Source organism: Suillus plorans (assembly GCF_016647745.1).
Source record: "Suillus plorans strain S12 chromosome Unknown HD556scaffold_6, whole genome shotgun sequence".
Classification (NCBI taxonomy): domain Eukaryota; kingdom Fungi; phylum Basidiomycota; class Agaricomycetes; order Boletales; family Suillaceae; genus Suillus; species Suillus plorans.
Genome location: NW_024537390.1, coordinates 722,995 through 744,539, shown reverse-complemented (window position 1 = coordinate 744,539; position 21,545 = coordinate 722,995). Strand labels below are relative to the sequence as shown.

Here is a 21,545-nt window from a genome sequence, read left to right as displayed (position 1 = left end):
GCAGGAATAGGAAGTCAATGGTGTCATCGAAGTCTGTAGTTGCTGCTATGAGTGTGAGAGTCTGCTGACTTCCGGAACAGTCTTCTCTGATGTGATCTATGAAAGCTGTGAATTGTTGGTCACCCATGCTCCGAATTTAATTCTCATTGACATGAATATCCCACATTTCTGGAGTGGCAATAAATCCATTGTATCGTTCTTATTATCAATCTGATACCTGTTTCTGTTTTGAAGACCAACAACATCATGAAACAAAGCAGAAGTCGCCGTGGTATCAGTGAACAAAGAACAATAGTAAAGAAGAGACAGAAGTACAAATGTGCAGTGACACACCAAGGCGCAAATTGAGGTGTATCGACAACGAGAGATTGAGGCAAAGAAGAGTGTTAAGTAGGTATATAACCAGCAGCCATCATTCCAGAAGATTCGACAGATGGCAAGGCAGTGCAATACGTCAATGGCGTGCCTGTGTCTTCGTGCAAAAAAACATATCGCTGTCGATATGATCAACAACAATACATTCACCTTGATGTTCGCAGTCAGGGAACAAAACAGCACCACAGATGAAAGACACAAGCGGGACAAATATTGAGTTTGCTCTAGGTACAGCCTTGACACAAGTGAGCTTGAGTTCATGGTCAATTCTGTGAAAAGTACCAGTGCCCACAATGTATGGCTGAACCAGTGCAAAATCAAAGGAGCCGATATCTGGGAGATGGCACTTGAACATAAGGACAAGCTTGATGAAAACGGATCATTCCGGAGTGAGCTGTATGAGTGCACAGTCATAGCACGGCTGGCCATGGAAACACAGATTGCACCGAAGGTAATCCATAGCTTGTTTCCAGTCAATGGTAGACTCGTAGTTTACCTTCAGGTAGTGATGTTCCCAAATCTGAAAGAAAGTCAGTCCTAGACATTGAAAGATATGATCAACATGCCTGGAAATTGGCAGGTAGTGTAATCCATCTCCTCAGTTCATATCCATACCCAGGCAAAGATGTATTGAAAAATGCGGAGAACTTCCTACAAAAGTCTTGAAAAGCATGATCAGCCAGGCTATAGGTATTCTTGATGTCCTGAATAGATACGAGTTGCTGTGGCGAACCAATGTAGAGACTGACATCTCTGTGGCCTCGTAAAGGTCTAATTTCTAATGCGTGTATCAATACTAATCATTACCTGAATCATTCCCTATCATATCCGACTCAATACGCACTGAACCCGAAAACATCGGACATCGGACATCGGACATTGGACATTGGACATTGGACATTGGACTTCGCACTTCGGACATCGGACTATCGGACTTCGCGTGTACTCATCCTACCTATGTCCTGTCTCATTGCGCTAGCCCCACTAGGTGCGCAGTTACCTGTTTTCCCATCGCTAACATTGTAGACCACATTATTACATGTCCGCAGCACCTCATGTCTTATTACATAGGACATCGGACCTGAAAATATTGCACTACTACTTTTGCCTATAGGGTTCTGGACTTCTAAGAATTCTTCACCACAAGCCTTGTTTTCCTCGTAAGCATCAAGTGCAGCCATCACATCCTGCATTGATCGCAACCAAAATGACTTTGAGAGATCATGAAGTTCGTCAAGCAGTACAATGCAGACCAGACATGGGCACTTGCTATGATGGCCACAAATCAGTGACATCATACACCTATAATACAGATGCTGTTAGATCAAACATGTATCAGTACAACAAATCATGTACTGTTCTTCATAGTCAGCGGAAAGTATCAATAAGATGGGAAATAGCCAACATAGAATCTGGTCAAAGCACTTGTATGAATAACCTGTCTTCAAGTACTGTGCGACCAGTTCCAAGAACTTCACAAATGACTTGTGCCATATGACACACTTCAAATTGGTGAAACCTATCTTGCCTTCCTCACTTGCGTCTTCGGAAACCTGTGATTATGAATATTACAATCATTAATCATTAATATAAGTGAGCATTTGATAACTTACAATAGGCAACAGACCAATAACACAGCCGCTGCTGATGCCCTCACCATTCCGTATTCCTACCAGTAAATTCGCACAATGTACCATGACAGGATACCCCTTAACAGTACTGTGCGATGAGAGTCTTGTTTTGTTGGCATACACTATGAAGCAAAGGGGGGCAGCAATAAGATCACACGGAAGACTGGAATATTATACAGGTTTGACAACACTCTATTAATGAGTGAGCGCACCTAATATGGAACAATTGTTACATACCTGGACATCCCACCATCTATCAGCTGTCCACAGCTCATCATAGAACCTCTCGAATCCTGCACCATTATGCTTGTACACACATTGTGCATCCCAGATGAAATGTGGCGCGAGTAAGGGGTTTTCGAGTAGATTAAGGGCCCATTCCCATATGGGCAAAGCATGGACCTCATATACACACTCCTCTTGTTTGTATGGCACAGTAATATCATGCTTTGTAAACTAAACAAGTTTTTATGACACAACAATTCAAAAGAGGTATTAGCAACATACCGGCATCACCTGAGTAGTTGCACTATGCAATATATTGCGGAAATCAGTATTGTTTTTCAGTGTTATTTTAGTCTGGCCTCTCGAAATGTGGGCAATCAGAGATAGTAGTCTATCAATATGCGACTTGTTGAGCAGTGCAGCGGTATGCAACCACTGGATGGATGATATTCCATCTTGAATTTGAGGGGCCACTGAATAGATGCTGCAGGTTCAACAGGCCCTGACAGACTGGGAACTGTACAGAGCGATCATTTGGTAAAGTTGCAAACAATCAAAGACTAAAAATATACCTGGGATGTTGAGACTCTCATTCCCGTTGTAAGCCTCGACATTGTTCAGATCAATATCCATGGGATCAGCCAGAGAATATACAGCTATGAGTGAGTGATAATAGCAGTGCATGGAGGGTGAAGAACATGTAGATGTACCAGAAGGAAAGGAAGAATCTTCATTTGCAGCATTATTGCTGGCACTCTGTGACAGGCCAGCTATTGTTTCAGGAAGCCTCGTCAACTTATGAGCCTTCTTTCGAGCTATTAGACATCGCCCTGATAGATTGATAGTGGTCAGTAATTTATTGGTAGATAGAATATTAATATAATTGCTCACCTTGTTCCTGGTCCTTTTGATACTCGAGACTGAATGTCTCCTGCTCCCTCGCAACATCCGCATGTTTCTTGCACGTTGCTTCATGCTTCTTGAAGCCCTGGGGCTTGAACTTGTCGCCACAGTGAGGACATGGGATCCGCCCTGTAAGTGTTTCTTCTGTATAGTTGTACTTGCCTCTAGATGATGCCGCAGCTGCTGTAGTGCGAGATGGTGCCATACTAGATTGAGTGTTGATAGCAGTGTGATTCCAACGGCGACGATGATAGAGCTTGGTATTATATGGGCAAAATGAAGTGTCCCAGATGACAGATGATAGATTGAGTGTTGGCAGCGTACGGTGACAATGATAGAGCTTGGTATGGGCAAACGAAGTGACAGATGATAGTTATTATGTATTGATAGAACTTATTATTAGCCAACAGCATCTTAGAATTGGCAATCTCACAGTCACAAGACCTCTAAATAGTCTCACATAGCCTTGAAAGGTACATTGTCATCAGGCTCCTACCCAACCGCTGCTGCGAGGTTGAAGACGGACTGCTAGGGCGGGTTTGTGTTAAGACCGTGCACGAAGGGTAGGACTGATTCCAAGGGGCTTGGCTTCAGCTCGTGGACTGCACCCCTTACCCGAGTATGTGCCCTTAACTTCAGAATGAAGTCCGGAGAAAGTCCAGTGAAGTCCGAAGGACTTCCGGAGGAGCGTGGGAAACTTTGGAAGGACTTTCCGGACGAGTGCGAGAAACTTCCGGATGAGTGTGGGAAAGTTCCGGAGGAACTTCCGGAAATTACGATGGAGTTTCATCCTGACGGGGATATGTGTAATGGCTACTCAGGACTTGTCCTGAGTAGAAGCAAACAGAGGAAAGGCTGCAAGGACAAAGTCCGAAGCAGAATAGGTCCGGAGGACCGCAGGAAAGTTCCAGAGGAACTTCCGGAAACTTGGAGGAATGGTGGATCGGAGGGGAGGAGGGGAGGAGTGGAGGAGCAGAGGAGCAGAGGAGCAGAGGAGCAGAGGAGCAGAGGAGCAGAGGAGCAGAGGAGCAGAGGAGCAGAGGAGCAGAGGAGCAGAGGAGCAGAGGAGCAGAGGAGCAGAGGAGCAGAGGAGCAGAGGAGCAGAGGAGCAGAGGATCGGGGCTCCGGCCTAGGGAATTCCTCTATAGGCCTGAGATGGATAATGACTAAGTCGGAGGACTAGAACTGTTACGAGGACTTAGGGTGAAGGCTAGTGCGAGGACTAATATGTGTAATATTCAGACTGAGGAAGTATAGAGACTTTACAGGGTTTATATACTACAAAGGACATAACGGAGAATCAGTCAGCGCAGTGCGAGGCTATGTGAGGCTATGGACGGAGCATGTAGAAACATCTAACACTAGTCTATCGGAAAATAGTAAATGAAGACGGAAATGAGAACATAGTAAAATAAAGGCGGAAATGAAATGAGGTACGGAAAATGAGTATAGTCTAACTTGAAAAGGAACATACAAAGGGAAAAGGCACGGAAGATAGATGTGGGTCGGATCAGGATGTTCGGAAGTCTGGAGACAGGTGATTACCATAAGGGGATGGGCGCTGATTTAAGGTTTGAGTTCGGACATGACAGATAGGTTGGATCCGGAGATCTGGAGATGTGGATATCAGATCTGGCATCTGGATATCAGATGCAGGAGTACAGGGATCCAGATGGATAGAGGATTGGGTCTGGAGACATGGAAAGGAGGTCCAGATGAGGCGTGGGAATGTTGTCGGATGTTGGTCCGGAATGCGGGATATGACAGTTTGGGAGATCACATGCTCCAGCAAAATTTCAATCCCAGCACAACTTTATTTCTTCAACCTCTCAGCAGCAGCTGGTGGATAACATTTGTAAACATTGTCAGCCACAGCAGCTAAACTTCGCCAACACAGTGCGGAGCGTAAAAAAAATATACCTACCTGAAAGGAATATATACATCAAATAAACTAATTGTTTAACCGCGCAAGTCCTATTTTGCCACATGACCAAACTGCCTTCCAATTCAGACTCGGAAACCCCTAGCTTCAGTGACTTATGAGCACTTTGGCAAGTGGCCATGTCTTTGGCAGATGAAAGTTGCTAAAGCCTTTCTCCAGAAAGACCGTGATATAGTCTGCATTGCTGGCACGTCACTGGGGAAAACCATGTCATTTTGGTTGCCTCTTCTCTGGAAGAAAGGCCTCCAGATCATCGTCACGCCTTTGAATCAACTTGGAAAGCAGAACGTGGACTCACTTGCGAAGGCCAGTGTAGAGACTGACATCTCTGTGGCCTCGTAGAGGTCTAATTTCCGATGCATGTGTCAATGCTAATCATTACCCAAATCATTCCCTATCCTATCCGACTCAATACACACCAAACCCGAAAATCATCGGACATCGGACATCGGATATTGGACTATCAGACTTTGTGTGTACTCGTCCTACCTATGTCCTATCTCATTGTGCTAGCCTCACTAGGTGTGCAGTTACTTGTTTTCCCATCGCTAACATTGTAGACCACATTATTACATGTCCGCAGCACCTCATGTCTTATTACATAGGACATCGGACCCGAAAATATTGCACTACTACTTTCGCCTATAGCGTTCCGGTGTAAAGAGTTGATTCGTTGTAGGCACTACAAATGTATTACCTTAGAACTCAATGTGCGAGTGTAATGCTCGTCCCAAAGAGACTGCCTATAGAATTATCTCTTGATATAAATGCAAGGGATATCTTGTTAAGATCGAAGGTAAGAACAGGAAGAGTTACCCAAAGTGCATCTCGAGTTCCGAAGATGTGTCCGAAGTACCGAAGTACTTGTCCGATGCGAGCGAAGGTGGTCCAAAGTCAAGAAAAGAAGGTCTGAGGCAGTATGAAGCGTCTGATAGATGTCTGATGAACAGCGAAAGTTCTGAGAGAGAAATACGGCGGATGTGTCGAAGTGTGTCGAGATATGTTGAAGTATAAGACTTAATAGATGTACCAAGGTACGACTAGGCAAAGTCTATTGGAAGAGCTAGAGATATCAAGACACAAAATGGCAGTGGTCAGGCCAGACAATCGTTCCGAATGAACAAAAAGATCGATTGCACGAAGTACGACTATCCGAAGTGACTCTACAAACTATGACTCATAGCCAGGAAAGTGAAGTGAAGTGCAAGTATCTGGCGAGTCAGATTATATCCTACAGCGTGAAAGTCCGGAATCTGCGTAGGCGAAACTAGTAGCGAGATAAGCTATCCGAAATGTAATAAGACTCAAGGCAAGCCGCTACAGAGATATGCATGTAATAGCACACGAGGCATGTAGCTATACATATTAATCAAGCTTTTTGATGTATGTGCCCCTAAGACATGATCAATAACAGATAAACCAATGTAAAAACGCACCAGCGAAGTCAAACAGACACGGAAAGGACATGGTACGGAGGATCGGACGTGTATACAGACCTCGGAAGGGGACGGACGACCTTCGGACTACTCAGACGAGTGCACGGAACTCTCGGAAGGTAAAAGGAGTGTCGGGGAATATAAGTGTGAGACGCATACGATTTAGGAAGGATACGCTGTAGAGACTCGCGCCTCTCGATGCCGGATATGCGGCCTTCTTACCCATTTAATTCCCTATCTGTATCAGCTCACATCCTAAGGACCAGTCATTCGCGCTCTCGCGCGCGCGCCCTACGTACGCGCCTCACTCGCACATCGCACACGCACGCGCGCCCTTCGCGTGCGCGCTCCATAGGCCTTCGCGCTCCTACCGTCCGTCCCTCTGTCCTTTGTCCTTGCTGATTCACTGGTGCGTTATTTTTATCTCTCTCATTGAATTAACGAACCTTCGGTCCGACCTCCGTGCTTACATACAGAGAGCCTATTTAAACTTAGAATATATTTAGAAGTTGATATGGTTACTCGGTTCGGGAGCGCGCTCGGAAGCGCGCCGCATAGCGTAATCTCCCTTCTTAAATAGAGGGAGGATTCCTTCGGTTCTGGTACTTACTTTCCCCTTATCTTGATATACTGCAAAGTGTAGAGTTCTCCCTCCAATACTAGAAATCTGATTATACTCCTCCACTGTTGACACCTGTGCCCTTGCTACTCTCTTAAGGACTCCTCTCCTTCATCGTTCAAGCGCGCGCCCGCTTACGCGCGTACCCTCCGCATCTCTCGCTCACGCGCGCATCTCGCGCGCCTTCGCATCGCCTACGCGCGCCTTCGCGCGCGTTACTTTCCCGCGTCTACCAGCGCCCGTCTAGTTGACATAGTTTCCCTCCACCTTATTCGCGAGGAACTTCTCTCAGTAGCTGTCCTTTGGGTCGAGTTGTATTCTCGTATCCAGGTCTTGCTGTAGAGCCCCCTTTCTTTTAGTGTTTTCACCCACAGTCAAGATTCCTCACCTTCAACTGGAGCCCACCGCGAGGGACACTTCTGAGACAACCGGTCGGGTACTCAGACCCAACAGTCGTCGCAGAGCTAGAGAAGAAGCCATCGCCGCATTCGACAGAGCAATTGAATCAATTCTACCAGGACCCTTATTCTTTCAACCCGCGCGCGGTCGCTCGCGCAACATCTCAGAACCGCCACGACCAGATCTAGCGCTCTTAGCGCGCGCGCCTAGACAGCCGATATCGCCAGTCACGCCATCACCGGAAGAATCTGTCAAAGAAGAGTCGTCCGACGACTTTGAAGCAATAGATAACCCAAGAAGCCAAGTTCCCGGAGCGTTCCTCCATACGCCCAACCAACCTCCTTTTATCTCTTCTGACCTATCAGCGCTAAGCGCGCTGACCGAACTGACCGATTCTAGCAAAACCCCGCTTAACGCATTAGCATTCCCCGTGCGCGAGAACGCGCCTCCTACAGTGGGAATTCCGAAAATCAAGCAAGAAGTGTTCGAAACCCCGCGCGCGCCGCCTTCAATTCCAGGCGGTATCGTTATAGCAAACCTTCCCTTCGCATACGCGCGCCAAGTGCCAATCAGTCAGAAGACCTCCGCGCCTACAACATCCCAAACGCCTATTATGTCCACCACAAGAACCAGAATGCCCGTCCGTGGGACAACGGACGCGCCTAAATTTGATGGCACCGCGGACGACCTCGCTGACTTTATAGACCTATACGAGCAGCTCGCTGATGAAGTAGGTCTAAAAGGACTCGACCGCATCAAAGGCATCATCCGCTACCTTGAGCGCGATGATCGCGAATTATGGGGCGGAATGCCTGAGGCGCAAGTAAGCGATTACGACGCCTTTTTAGACGAGGTCAAAGTAATGTATCCCGGATGGGATGGCAAAAGGCGCTACGCGCTTACGGACCTACAAGCCATCGCGCACGAGTATGCTAACAAACCGATGCCTTCTTACCAGGAACTGAGCAGTTACCTGCGCGCATTCAAGAAGATCATGCAACCGCTTTTGGCGGAGGACAGAATCGGGAAAGCCGAGCGCGACCGCACATTCATGGAAGGTATTCCTAAGGACACTCAGGCGCAAATCCGCACGCGCCTCATGATCAAGTTCCCGGACCACTACCCGCAAGATCCATATCCGTTCATGAACGTTTTCGCAGCTGGACAGTTTGTACTACCAGCGAACGCGCCCGCACCAAGCGCAACGGCTAGCGCGCCTAAGGCGGCATCATTCACTAACCTGGTCACAGCTAACACGTCAATGGAATCGCCCGCGCAAGGAACGGTAACCAAGCGCGAATATAAGCGCGAGGCGTCCGCATTCAACGACTGCTCCTTTTGTGGCAGTCTTGAACATTATTATGCTCGTTGCACGGAGAGACAAAGGTACATCGACGCGGGCAAATGTAAGGTTAACGAAGAGACGCGCAAGCTTGTTTTGCCAAATGGCGAGTGGATTCCAGGTCGAGGACTACTCAAGGAACGACTAGACCGACACCACGCGAGCCGCGCTACCTCAGATACGACCGCTAGCGCAAGCACCACAGCAGGGCTGTTCTATCGCGCGTCTGAGGAGATCGACGCGGTAATTGAAGTAGGGTCATCCGCGTTTGTGCACACAGTCGCGCGAACAGAACTTGATGGAGACGATGACACGGTGGACCTCATGACCGAGGCGCTAGCCTACGTAGCCGCGAAGCGCGAGCAGAAGCGCAACACCAAAGGTAAAAACGTCCGCTTTGACGGTGTCGAAGTACCCAGCGAAACCCGCGCGCGCCCGAGGCCCGCATCTAGACAAGCCACGGTAGAGGAGGAGATAATCTCCCCCGAAATACAAGCCTCGTCTGACAAAGGTAAAGGAAAGGAGCTAGCGAAAGTTGCGCCGTCAAGCGCGCCAATAGGCGCAAAGGCGCCCCCCAAAGGAGCGGCGCCATCGTCGTCCGCGCCTTCTCCATCATCATCATCGCCATCTGCGACCGCATCGTCATCAGCATCAGCATCGGTATCACCATCATCGTCATCATCGTCACCAGCACCATCACAATCATCATCGTATCGTTATGCATTCGCGCTCGAGGACAAAGAGGCCGACAAACGCGTTGTCGAGCGTCTTCTCGATTCCAATCTCAACATTCCCGTAAGGGAATTATTAGCTGTATCTCCTGATGTTCGCCAACATTTCCGCGAACTTACGACCAAGAAGCGTGTCACGGTAGGCGCAGTATCAGTACACGAATTATCAGGACACCCCGCGACCGATCAATGGTTAAGGCAATACGAAGACGCGCGCATGCGAAGCGACGGACGGCAGGATCGTCGCGGATCACTTCGCGCCCCTGCGCTGTATCCGCGCGAAGACATCAGAGGGGCGCACTCTCACGTGTGTCCTAGACCAAGGCGCAGAGGTAGTAGTCATGCCAAGAGATGTGTGGAAGGCGCTCGGAGTACCGCTCAGATCGGACCACAGCCTCAACATGGAATCAGTGAACACATCACGCGACGCGACGCTTGGAGTCGTGGAGAATGTTTCGCTTGATTTTGGCGCAGGACCCATGTATTTTCAAGTCCAGGTCATCGAGCGCGCGACCTTCGAGGTTTTGCTAGGGCGCCCGTTTTTTAAGCTTACTTCATGTCGCACATTTGATCTCCCTGACGGGGAGCAGGATCTTATACTGACAGACCCTAATGCGCGCAAGGAATTGCGCATTCCAACCCTACCTTGGGTCAAGCGTTCGCTCGCAAGAGACGCGAAGTGCGTTAACAACGCGCACTCGCACGCGCTCAAGGAGGAGGAACAGGGTTTTTAAGTATCGATGATCTGCAGCATTCGCGGGGAGACGCCTATTCGCATTCGTTTCCCCAATCATTTTCATTATCGCATCATGTCTCGTCTTCTCGTATTGCGCCTAACGCACCGCGCATCGCGCGCGCTGAAGGCGTTTCTCATTCTATGCTCTTAAGGAGCAACAACGCATCGTCCTTTGTTTCTACGCATCATCTTTCCGCTGGTAGTATTCCGCAGTATTCAGCGCGTTACGCGCATCTAACATCCACACAGACCGCTATAGAGAAGGCGACTATTGACGCCTTCAATTCATGTTATTATTATGATCCCGCCCTTCACACGCTGGTCTACAAACCAGTCGCGAAGAAGGTGCGGACCGTGCCTACCACTATGCCAGCAGAGTATAGGGTAGTGCGCCAGTTGCCAGAAGACCCGTTAGCAGGGTTACCAGACTTACCCTACCCATCCCCCAGATTTCTCTCCAGGCGCGCGCTTCACGCGCGAGCGCGCAGACAAGCTAGACCTCGACCCAGCAAATTGGCTGTGGCCAGAGGAACTCAAGTTAGTGCGCTGGCTGGTTCGCGTTCACGAACTCGCCTTTGCGTGGGGCGCCTCAGAGCGCGGGCGTCTCAACGAGACCTATTTTCCGCCGTACAAGATTCCGACCATTCCGCACACCCCGTGGTCTCAGCGCAATATTCCGATTCCACCAGCCACCTTAGATGAAGTAGTGCGCATCATCAAGGAAAAGATCTCATCAGGAGTATACGAGCCATCAACGGCCGCGTATCGCTCGCGCTGGTTTTGTGTCGTCAAGAAGGACGGAAAATCCTTGCGCCTAGTTCACGACTTGCAGCCGCTTAACGCGGTAACAATTCGCGACGCCTCGCTTCCTCCCTTTGTCGAACTTCTCGCAGAAGCATTCGCCGGTTACGCAGTGTATGCAATATTGGATTTATATTCAGGTTATGACCAGCGCGCGCTTCATGTAGACTCGCGCGACCTGACAACCTTTGGAACGCCTTTGGGCCCTCACCGGCTGACCACCCTTCCTCAAGGGCATGCTAACGCTGTACAGGTTTACCAAGGCGATACCGCGTTCATCCTGCAACACGAGATTCCAGAGTTCACGTCGCCGTTCGTGGATGACGTCCCAATCAAATCAGTACGAACGCGCTATCAGCGCGAGGACGGTTCATACGAGACAATACCCGAAAACCCAGGAATCCGGCGCTTCATATGGGAACATTGCATCGTCGTCAATCGCATTCTCCAGCGCTTAGAGAACGTAGGTGCAACCGTCTCCGCGACGAAATTCATTCTAGCTGCGCCCACGGCTATTATCGTCGGGCACAAATGCACGTTTGAAGGGCGCGTACCAGAGGAATCTAAAGTCCAGAAGATACGCGACTGGCCCGAACCAACGAATCAATCGCAAGTGCGCGGATTCTTAGGGACTTGCGGAGTCTTGCGCATATTCATTCGCGACTTCTCGCGCATCGCGCGCCCGCTAATCAATCTTACTAGAAAGGACGCGCCGTTTATATTTGGACCTGAACAGCGCGAAGCCATGCAGATCCTCAAGGACGCAATCCTAGAATCGCCCGCGCTAAGGCGCATCGATTATGATAGCGAACGCGAAGTCATTCTGGCAGTCGATACTTCAAATATCGCTGTCGGATTCATCTTGCTGCAAGTAGGTGAAAACGGGAAGCGCTATCCAAATCGATTTGGCTCCATCGCGCTAAATGACGTGGAGAGGCGCTACTCTCAAGCGAAGCTAGAACTCTTTGGACTCTTCCGCGCGCTACGCGCGGTGCGCGTATACATATTCGGGGTAAAGAATCTGACGGTGGAGGTAGACGCGAAGTACATCAAAGGTATGATCAATAACCCAGACTTGCAACCTAACGCGACCATCAATCGATGGATTGCGGGTATCCTCTTATTTTCGTTCAAACTCGTTCATGTACCCGCGCAAAAGCACAAAGGCGTGGATGGCCTCTCAAGGAGACCACCCGCTGAGGAAGATCCCATTGAGGACGACGATCATGAAGATTGGATTGATCGCGCATACTCATTCGCTATTGCACTGCTGAACGATCGCGCGCGCCGCGTAGCAGGCGTCTCGGCAGACATACGCCATGAAGCGCATCGCACATGTTTCATTTCGCAGAGCGCGCGCGTGCCAGCGTTGCGCGTATATTTCGATGTCGCGCAGACGGAAGAATCGGAGCCTGATATTCCGCGCTCGGACACAGCGCGCGCGCAAGACGCGCTGATGACCACAATAGAACAGTTCCTCACCTCGCGCGAAAGACCCACTGATGTTTCAGATCAAGAATTCGAAAAGTTCGTCAACAACGCAGCGCGCTACTTCGTCCTGGAAAGCAACCTATGGCGCAGAGCGACGCATGGCAAACATCAGCTCGTGTTGCCTCCAAACAAGCGCTACCGCGTTCTGAAGGAGGCGCACGACGATCTAGGGCACAAGGGTATCTATACGGTCAGCGCGCGCCTACGCCTGCGCTTTTGGTGGCCACACATCATTGAAGATATCAAATGGTACGCGCAAACGTGTCACGAATGCCAAGTGCGCCAAACGCGGAGGTTGCATATTCCTCCAATCGTACCCATACCGGGTGGTCTATTCCGCAAAGCGCACATCGACACTATGAAGATGCCCAGAGCAGGTGGATTTGAATACCTTGTGCAAGCGCGATGCGCGCTAACATCGTATCCTGAATGGCGCATGCTGCGCAAAGAGAATACTAACGCGCTAACCGCTTTTATTTTCGAAGAGCTCTTCTGTAGGTGGGGCCCGATCACAGAAATAGTGACGGACAACGCGCCCGCATATAGGCTCGCAGTAGACGAACTCGCGCGCAAATATGGGATCCACCCGATCCGCATCTCGCCATATAATTCTCAGGCAAACGGTATAGTCGAAAGACGACACCGCGATGTCCGGGAGGCCATCATTAAAACCTGCGATGGAGACGATTCCCGCTGGTATCAGGTGGTTCATTCAGTGTTCTGGGCAGAGCGCGTTACCATTCACAAAGCGACGGGCTTATCGCCTTATTTCATGATGCACGGTGTAGAGCCAATATTTCCCTTTGATCTCGCTGAAGCGACGTTCCTCGCGCCCTTACCAAGCCGAGGCGCGTTCACCACTACTGACCTTATAGCATGGCGCGCGCGTCAATTACAGAAGCGCATAGAAGATATTAACGCGATCAGAGACAGAGTAGTCGCGGCGCGCTTCAAGTCGATACGCGATTTTGAGAAGCGCTTCCGCGCGACTATCAAATCGCACGATTTCGAACCCGGCGCCTTAGTGTTGGTACGCAACTCGAGGGTCGAATACGAATTGAGCAAGAAGACGAAGCCGCGCTATTTGGGACCTATGATCGTAGTGCGCCGCACGAAGGGAGGCTCGTATATGCTGGCCGAGTTGGATGGCGCAATCTCAAAACTCCGGTTCGCCGCGTTCCGCGTCATTCCTTACTACCCACGTAGCGGGGAGCGCGTATCGGTAACCCAAATGACTGGAGTGGACGACGAGAGCATCGACGAACTAGAAGCGTACGAAACCGTAGAACCTGAAGAAGACGAGCCTGAGCGCGCGCAAGACGATTAGCGCGCGCAACCAATTCTCACCCGCACATCACCCAATCAATTCGCACATCCACACACTCCTCAAAAACATAAAACAAAAACACAAGATAATACGAAAAACACAAAAAAAATATATTCCATGAAGTACATACTCTCAGTTTTACCCCGGGTTTCGTCCGGTGATATCTTTTTCTATCATTCGTCCATATAACGCGCATTGCCTGCACATAAACCCCACAGACTCTAGAATACATCAACGCACCACCGAAACGCTCATATTCCGCAAGTACATACTACTAACTACCATATTTGTATAGCGCGCGCATAATCACCCCCATAGACGTTCACTTTCTAACGCGCGCGCGGCGCCGCGCACCTTTTTTCCTTTTTTCTAATTTTCATTCAAACGCGCGCGTCATCGCCTCGGCGCGCGGCGCAACAAGGCAGGGATAGATGAAGGAAGGCGCGCGAAGAAGACAAGACGGGCGCGCACCCCGCAGAAAACCTAGTAAAGTCCATCGCAGTACCTTTATCTCGTCTCGCGCTCGAGCCTTACTTACATACTTATAATCTTAATTTCATAGCCCAGTGAATCAGACGAGGACATGGACATGGACATGGGACAACAAAATCAGGATCTATTGCAAAGGCGCATTGGCGCTTAGGAGAAAAACAGGTTGTATCTAGTTCAGAGAAGCATTGGCGCGCTCCTCCAGGTCAGACCACTCCTGGGACATGGCGAAAAGTTTGTTGGAAAGCGCCAAGAGATCCGCCTGCTGGGCGCGCGCATACTGGCGAGTCTTCAAAGCGGACGCGCGCATGAGCGCATTTTCCTCCCTCAAGCGCGCCGTCTCAGCTTGCACCTCTCTCAACTCCTCCTCTGGTTCCTTGTACTTGCCTTTTCCCTTAGGCGCAGAGCCAGATGCCAACGGACCCTCGGCGCGCACAGGGATAACGCGCGAGGCGCGCACAACCTTATCCTCCACAGTGCGCTCATCAATAATCATCACATCTAAACCAGACCCGTCAGAACCATCTTCTTCAACGGCAATAGAGGAGGCAGTCTCCTTGGCAGACTCAGTAACCGTGGGGCGCTTGGGCATAGGCTTGCGCGGACGCGCCTTGGGTCCGTCTGTATTGTTGCGCTTAGCTAATCCCAAAGGCGTCAGTAGCGCGCCAACAGAATCCGACAAGACGCAACTTACAAAAGGAGCAAGCGCGCTTAGAAACGTCACAAGGAGGGCAGCGCCTGCCAGGCGTGCCTCCGCAAACCTGATTCTTGCTGGCGCAGTTGGTGCAGCGAGGCACCGAAGGAACAGACATACGTCCAACCTTGCGCTAATGCGGACGAACATTCAGCAGAGTAGCACACCCACACGACATAGAGAAACGCACCTGCATGGAAGCATCAGTACCAGACGCGTCGGTGGCGCGAGCCTCGGTACCCGGCGCTTCAGTGGCGCGAACAACGCGTTTGGGAGGCGCCACTGGAACAGTCTCTATCGCCTTTGCTTTCCATCCCTTCACCAGCACCTCAATCTCCTTGTAACCCTTGCGCCCCTGCTTCAGGAGCTCCGCGCTCTTATTGTCCATATCCAGCTCCACGCTCAACGCACCCGCGCGCTCGGAACAGCCGTTCATGGTTGCCTAGGAATGTTAGATCACAACAGGCAAGCCATGTAAGCGCACTCACCAGTACAGAGAGCCACTCGCGCATCCACATCTCTTGATCCTCGAGGAGCTCCGGCTTGAGGTCTGGCGTCACCATGACGCACGCCTCCAATGCGACCAGGGAAGCCGCCCAAGCGCTGACAAGGCGGTCGGTATCGGACTCCGCGCTAGCGTCAGCCATAGGCGCGTCCTCAGGGTGAATTGGCGCCACAGGCTCAGGTTCTGGAGAGGGAGTGGAGTTTAGCATAGCGGCAGTGAAAGGAGGCATGATGGTAATGATAAGAAGGAAGACAAGAGATCGCGAGAACACTTCCATCTCTTATCAACAACCCCATCGATTAGATCAGCGATGCTCGCGATCATCAAAGGAGCGGCCCTACTCTCGCGATCACATGACCCCTGTCTATCACCATTTCTCCAAGTCCAAAATCCCGCGCTATAGCTCTGAGTGGGGACACTCAGAATGTAAGTTCCCAGGAGATGTAGAGACTCGCGCCTCTCGATGCCGGATATGCGGCCTTCTTACCCATTTAATTCCCTATCTGTATCAGCTCACATCCTAAGGACCAGTCATTCGCGCTCTCGCGCGCGCGCCCTACGTACGCGCCTCACTCGCACATCGCACACGCACGCGCGCCCTTCGCGTGCGCGCTCCATAGGCCTTCGCGCTCCTACCGTCCGTCCCTCTGTCCTTTGTCCTTGCTGATTCACTGGTGCGTTATTTTTATCTCTCTCATTGAATTAACGAACCTTCGGTCCGACCTCCGTGCTTACATACAGAGAGCCTATTTAAACTTAGAATATATTTAGAAGTTGATATGGTTACTCGGTTCGGGAGCGCGCTCGGAAGCGCGCCGCATAGCGTAATCTCCCTTCTTAAATAGAGGGAGGATTCCTTCGGTTCTGGTACTTACTTTCCCCTTATCTTGATATACTGCAAAGTGTAGAGTTCTCCCTCCAATACTAGAAATCTGATTATACTCCTCCACTGTTGACACCTGTGCCCTTGCTACTCTCTTAAGGACTCCTCTCCTTCATCGTTCAAGCGCGCGCCCGCTTACGCGCGTACCCTCCGCATCTCTCGCTCACGCGCGCATCTCGCGCGCCTTCGCATCGCCTACGCGCGCCTTCGCGCGCGTTACTTTCCCGCGTCTACCAGCGCCCGTCTAGTTGACATAGTTTCCCTCCACCTTATTCGCGAGGAACTTCTCTCAGTAGCTGTCCTTTGGGTCGAGTTGTATTCTCGTATCCAGGTCTTGCTGTAGAGCCCCCTTTCTTTTAGTGTATTCACCCACAGTCAAGATTCCTCACCTTCAACGCGACCAACACCAGTCCGAGTGTTACACCGGACTTCTATGTATCTACATAAATATTGGACTCCCCATAGCATCATCATCATCCAAGTAGAGGAGAGCCGTTCTCCAACGCTTAGGGGTCAAACCCGATATTTCGTAGTTCTTAGTTGACATTGTGAATATCATCGTTCCTTCACCGCCCATATCAGTCATTGTTATTATTGCGCACACCACTTGCTTTCCCGATGCTCGCTATAGCGTTGCTATTAGTTTCCAATACCCTGAACCCGAACCCGATAACCTGAAACCCCGAAAACATCGGACCCGACACTTTTGCATCAGACATCGTAATTATACCTTCGGACATTGTTGTTAAAACTAGACACTTATATCAGTATCCCTCAGTCTGATATGATGGACTAAGATTGCTTGTACCTAGACACTTATATCAGTATCCTGAGTATGTATGTAAGTGATCTAGGTGCGGCGTGATAACAATGAGTGACTTACCCTCAGTCTGATATGACGGACTGAGGGAAAGGGAGGGAAGCGGGAAAACCAAACAAATATACTAAATTATCGTATTCCAAAACTCATACTCCGACCGCCGTGGTCACGTCGTTCACATGCGCAGCACCAATACTCCTCCTCGATGTGAGCCACGGAAGAACACTCCTCCTCGATTGAATTACCGGAGGCCTAGGCAGGTTCGAAGGCGCTCGAAATCTTTACGCGGCAAAGCTTTGGTGAATATGTCTGCGGTGTTGTCTTTTGATTTGACGTAGTGTAGCTTGAGACGGCCCTCAGCAACGTGTTGGCGAATGGAGTGATGTTTGATGTCGATCTGCTTGACGCGGGCGTGAAAGGAGGAATCCTCAGTAAGGACGATGCTACCATTGTTGTCACAAAGGAGCGGGGTAGCTGAGAGCTGAGGAAATTCGAGTTCGCCAAGGAGAGAACGTAACCACTTGAGTTCGGACGCAGCTTCTGATGCAGCGACATATTCAGCCTTGCAGGTCGATAGGGAAACTGTCTTTTGCTGACGAGCGCTCCACGTTACCATGCCACCACCAAGGGTACAACAGTAGCCGCTAACAGAACGACGGGTGTCCTCACAGCTCGCGAGATCGCTATCGGTATAACCCATCAGTCGTGCTGTATGATCTCCACCGAGGATCAGGACAGTGTCTCGAGAGCCTTTGAGATACCGAACGACACGTTTGGCGGCCTCCCAATGCACGGGACCATAGCAGTCGAGGAACTTGCATAACTGTTGGACAGCGTAAGAGATGTCTGGTCGCGTACCGATTGCTAGGTACATGAGTGATCCAACAAGAGATCGGTAAGGAGTGCGCGTCATCAACGTTCGTTCGTCATCGGTGGTAGGTGCATGGTGTTTGCGGGAGAGGTGAAGACCGGGTTCCATAGGTGTAGACACGGGTACGGCGTCCTTAAGACCGAATTGCTTCACAACACGATCGATGAGTGCTGTTTGCGACAAGGAAATGGTGCGGGTGGTACGATCACGATCGAGTGCAATGCCGAGACAGAAGCGGGCTTCACCAAGATCAGATACGGTCCATTTAGTTCGCAATTGAGTCTTGAAGTTGGTGATAACAGATTTAGAACTGCCGATGGTAAAGAAATCGTCGACGTGGATAGCAACGAGGAGTATACCGGCGTCGGTGCGTCGATAGTAAATGCAGTGTTCGCACTTCAGGCGAGTGAACCCCCAGGAAAGCATCGCCTGATTCATGGTTCTGTTCCATACGAGACCACCTTGCTTCATTCCGTAAAGTCCCTGTTGTAGCTCCCAGACGTGGTCCTCCATACCGGGCTCGACGAATCCTTCGGGCTGCTCCATGTAGCACACTTCATCGGGATCGAGGAGGCCATAGAGGAAAGCAGTCTTGATATCAAGCTGATCGATTTCCCAGTCTAGCGCGGCACCAAGATGTGCGAGGACACGGAAAGACTCAAGCCGGGCCGTTGGAGCGGACGTCTTAGTATAGTCTTGTCCCCAGACCGCAGAATATCTGCGACAAACGTACCGAGCTTTAAAGCATGCTGGAGCACCGTGTTGATCACATTTCAACTTGAAAACTGGCCGACCTCACATGATCTTGCGACCATGTGGTACAGAGGTGCGTGGAATGAGTTTGAAGACACCGAGATCGCGAAGGGACTGAAACTCCTCCTGAAGTGCAGAGGTCCATGCAGCGGCATCAGGGGAGGCCATAGCCTCAGAGTATGTGGAAGGGTCGTCTGGGTGTTCGGAGTCAATGTGATCAGGGATGGCTGCGAAAATTTCAGCAAGGTGCGCTAATTCAGACTCATCAACCATAGCTGCAAGAGTAGCCTCATCTGGCAAGATGGAAGGACACTGTTTCTGCGCACAAAGGCGATCTGCAGCCGCCATGGACTCTATTACGGCGCGTTGGGTAGTCGTGGTGTAGGGAATGCCTTTGGCTTCACGGAGGCGCGTGGAAGGGATGGGTACCCTTGCAGGACGAGGGGACGTAGGAGTGTCATCAGTGTTGGGCGCATCTTCAACAGAAGAACGGAAAGAGTTTGTAGAAGGCGTTGGTATTGGTACAGAGGGGGGTGTAGTGTTATCGAGTACCAAGCCGGGGTGCAAAGGCAAGACACTAGAGTGGTGAGACTCAATAAAAGATACATTGTATGACACAAACACTTTGCGTGACTCGCGGTGGTAGCAGCGGTACGTCTTTGAGTCAAGTGAATATCCAATCAGTACACATTCAATAGACCTGTTAAAGATTTTGAGATTGTGACGGTTTTGAATAAGCACAAATGCTCGACACCCAATTTCACGCAAGTGGCCAAGGTCAGGCTTGCGAGAGAACCAACGCTCGAAGGGAGTGTGACCAGACTGAGATACGACGGGGGTGCGATTGGATAGGTAACATGCGGTGAGTACGAACTCATCCCAACGGTTAGGTGGAACTGCGCAAGCATTGCGCATGGCACGGGCCTTACCCATTAAAGTCCGATGGAGTCGCTCGACACGACCATTTTGAGCGGATGTGTATGGGGCCGTGAACTGATGTTGGGTGCCACACATAAGAAGCCATTCACGCATGGAGTCGGATTTGAGTTCTCCATTATCGGAACGATATATGCCAACCTTAAGCCCTGTTTCAAGTTCGCGAGCTTGTTCCCAAGCGCGAAGGGCCGGGAATGCGTCACTCTTAGCTGCGAGGGGAATGGACCAAGAGTAGAATGAGAAATCATCAATGATGTCCATAATGTACTTATTCCCAGAGGCAGACAACGTATCAGGATGTTCCATCAAGTCCACATGCACAATACCCAGTCTCCGTGATGCCCGATCCCCCACCCGAACTTTAGGAACGCTAGTCTTGGTCTGTTTGCCGAGGACACAGTCGTCACAAAGGGGAGGCTGAGTAGAAAGATCAATCGGCATACCAGTTGCATTGCCGGAGCGTGCAAGATCGTACACAGCACGGTAGTGGGCATGTCCCAAGCGGCGGTGCCACGACTCGAGTGTGGGCTGACGCTGTGCGAGGAAAGCGTGGTCCGCAGACAATTGCCCGCCAGATAAGGCGTAGAGGCGACGAGAAGTGAGGCTACCAGTGAGCATTCGAGTGCCGCTGCGGGCCTGGATCCAACAGGAGTCCGCATTGAAGGAAGCAATGCAGCGGTGGGCAGTGCAAAGAGCAGAGACGGAGACGAGACGCACAGTTGCAGTGGGAATAAAAAGGACGTGCTCGATGGTAAGATGAATGCCTTTCGCAATGATAAGGCGGATAGAGCCGATACCGATGGCCTGGATGGACGAGCTGCCTACACCGCTGACGGAACGAGGTGGGATAGGCTTCAAGGAGTAGAAGTCCGACTCAATGTTACTAATGTGAACAGAAGCGCCACTGTCAAGGAAGAAAGGGACGATAGATGGATCAATGACAGTACACTGACGTTGGTTGGGAGCTTTGTACGTGAGTCCTGCGAAATTGACGTCTTGAGTGTGTTCACGCCAGTCCATGCTGGTCTGTAAGTCCCCAACGGCAGCGAATAACGCGTTGTACTCCTCGTCGTCAGAGCCAGGTAGGCTATCGATACGAGCTGATGGAAGAGGATCAAACGCGAGGCCCGCAAACTCTTGTGAGGTGGTGGATGAAGAGGTAGTAGCAGGTGCAGAGGCCATATATATGGCCTCCCCAGTCTCACCATCAAGTAAGTAGGCGCGTCCTCCTTGGTCATAACGTAGGCCCCCTGGCTTGCCTGTAGCAGCAGCAGCTGACTTAGTAGCCGGTTTGGCGTATGACCCCCCCTTGGCTGCTGCAGCGTCCCTAGCAGTGCGCTTGCGCGCCAAGACTTCGTCACGTTTGCCTTCCATTGCACCACCTTTACCAAAACAGTCCTTGGCAAGGTGGCCCCAACTACCACAGGTTGCGCAGCAAGAAGAGTGCCCAGCAACATTGCATTCAGAGCACACTTTGCCGGGGCGCGCGTCACGACGGTTGCCTTTGGCAGAAGCTACCATAGCGACGTCGGGGGAACCTTTGAGCTTCTCAGAGTCGAGTAGTTGTTGTTCGACGTCAAGACGAGACCGAATATTGGAGGGGCCGTAAGTAGAAGTGGAGGTGCTCGTTGCGAGG

The 21,545-nt window shown here is 50.6% G+C and overlaps 2 protein-coding genes across 2 annotated transcripts; one reads left to right on the top strand and one right to left on the bottom strand.

The window, feature by feature from the left end:
- Nucleotides 1–1,499: 1,499 nt before the first annotated feature.
- On the bottom strand, nucleotides 1,500–2,645 carry HD556DRAFT_1196826 (uncharacterized protein; the record flags this gene model as incomplete). The annotated part of the gene is given in 6 exon segments (XM_041296292.1): nucleotides 1,500–1,677; nucleotides 1,732–1,928; nucleotides 1,989–2,169; nucleotides 2,184–2,196; nucleotides 2,240–2,462; nucleotides 2,514–2,645. Coding segments are annotated over 6 exon segments (924 nt in total), but the record flags the coding sequence as incomplete, so codon positions are not given.
- Nucleotides 2,646–5,193: 2,548 nt separating this feature from the next.
- HD556DRAFT_1228226 (uncharacterized protein) lies at nucleotides 5,194–5,418 on the top strand (the record flags this gene model as incomplete). Its single annotated transcript, XM_041297209.1, has 1 exon — nucleotides 5,194–5,418. A coding segment is annotated over one exon (225 nt), but the record flags the coding sequence as incomplete, so codon positions are not given.
- Between the last annotated feature and the right edge of the window lie 16,127 nt (nucleotides 5,419–21,545).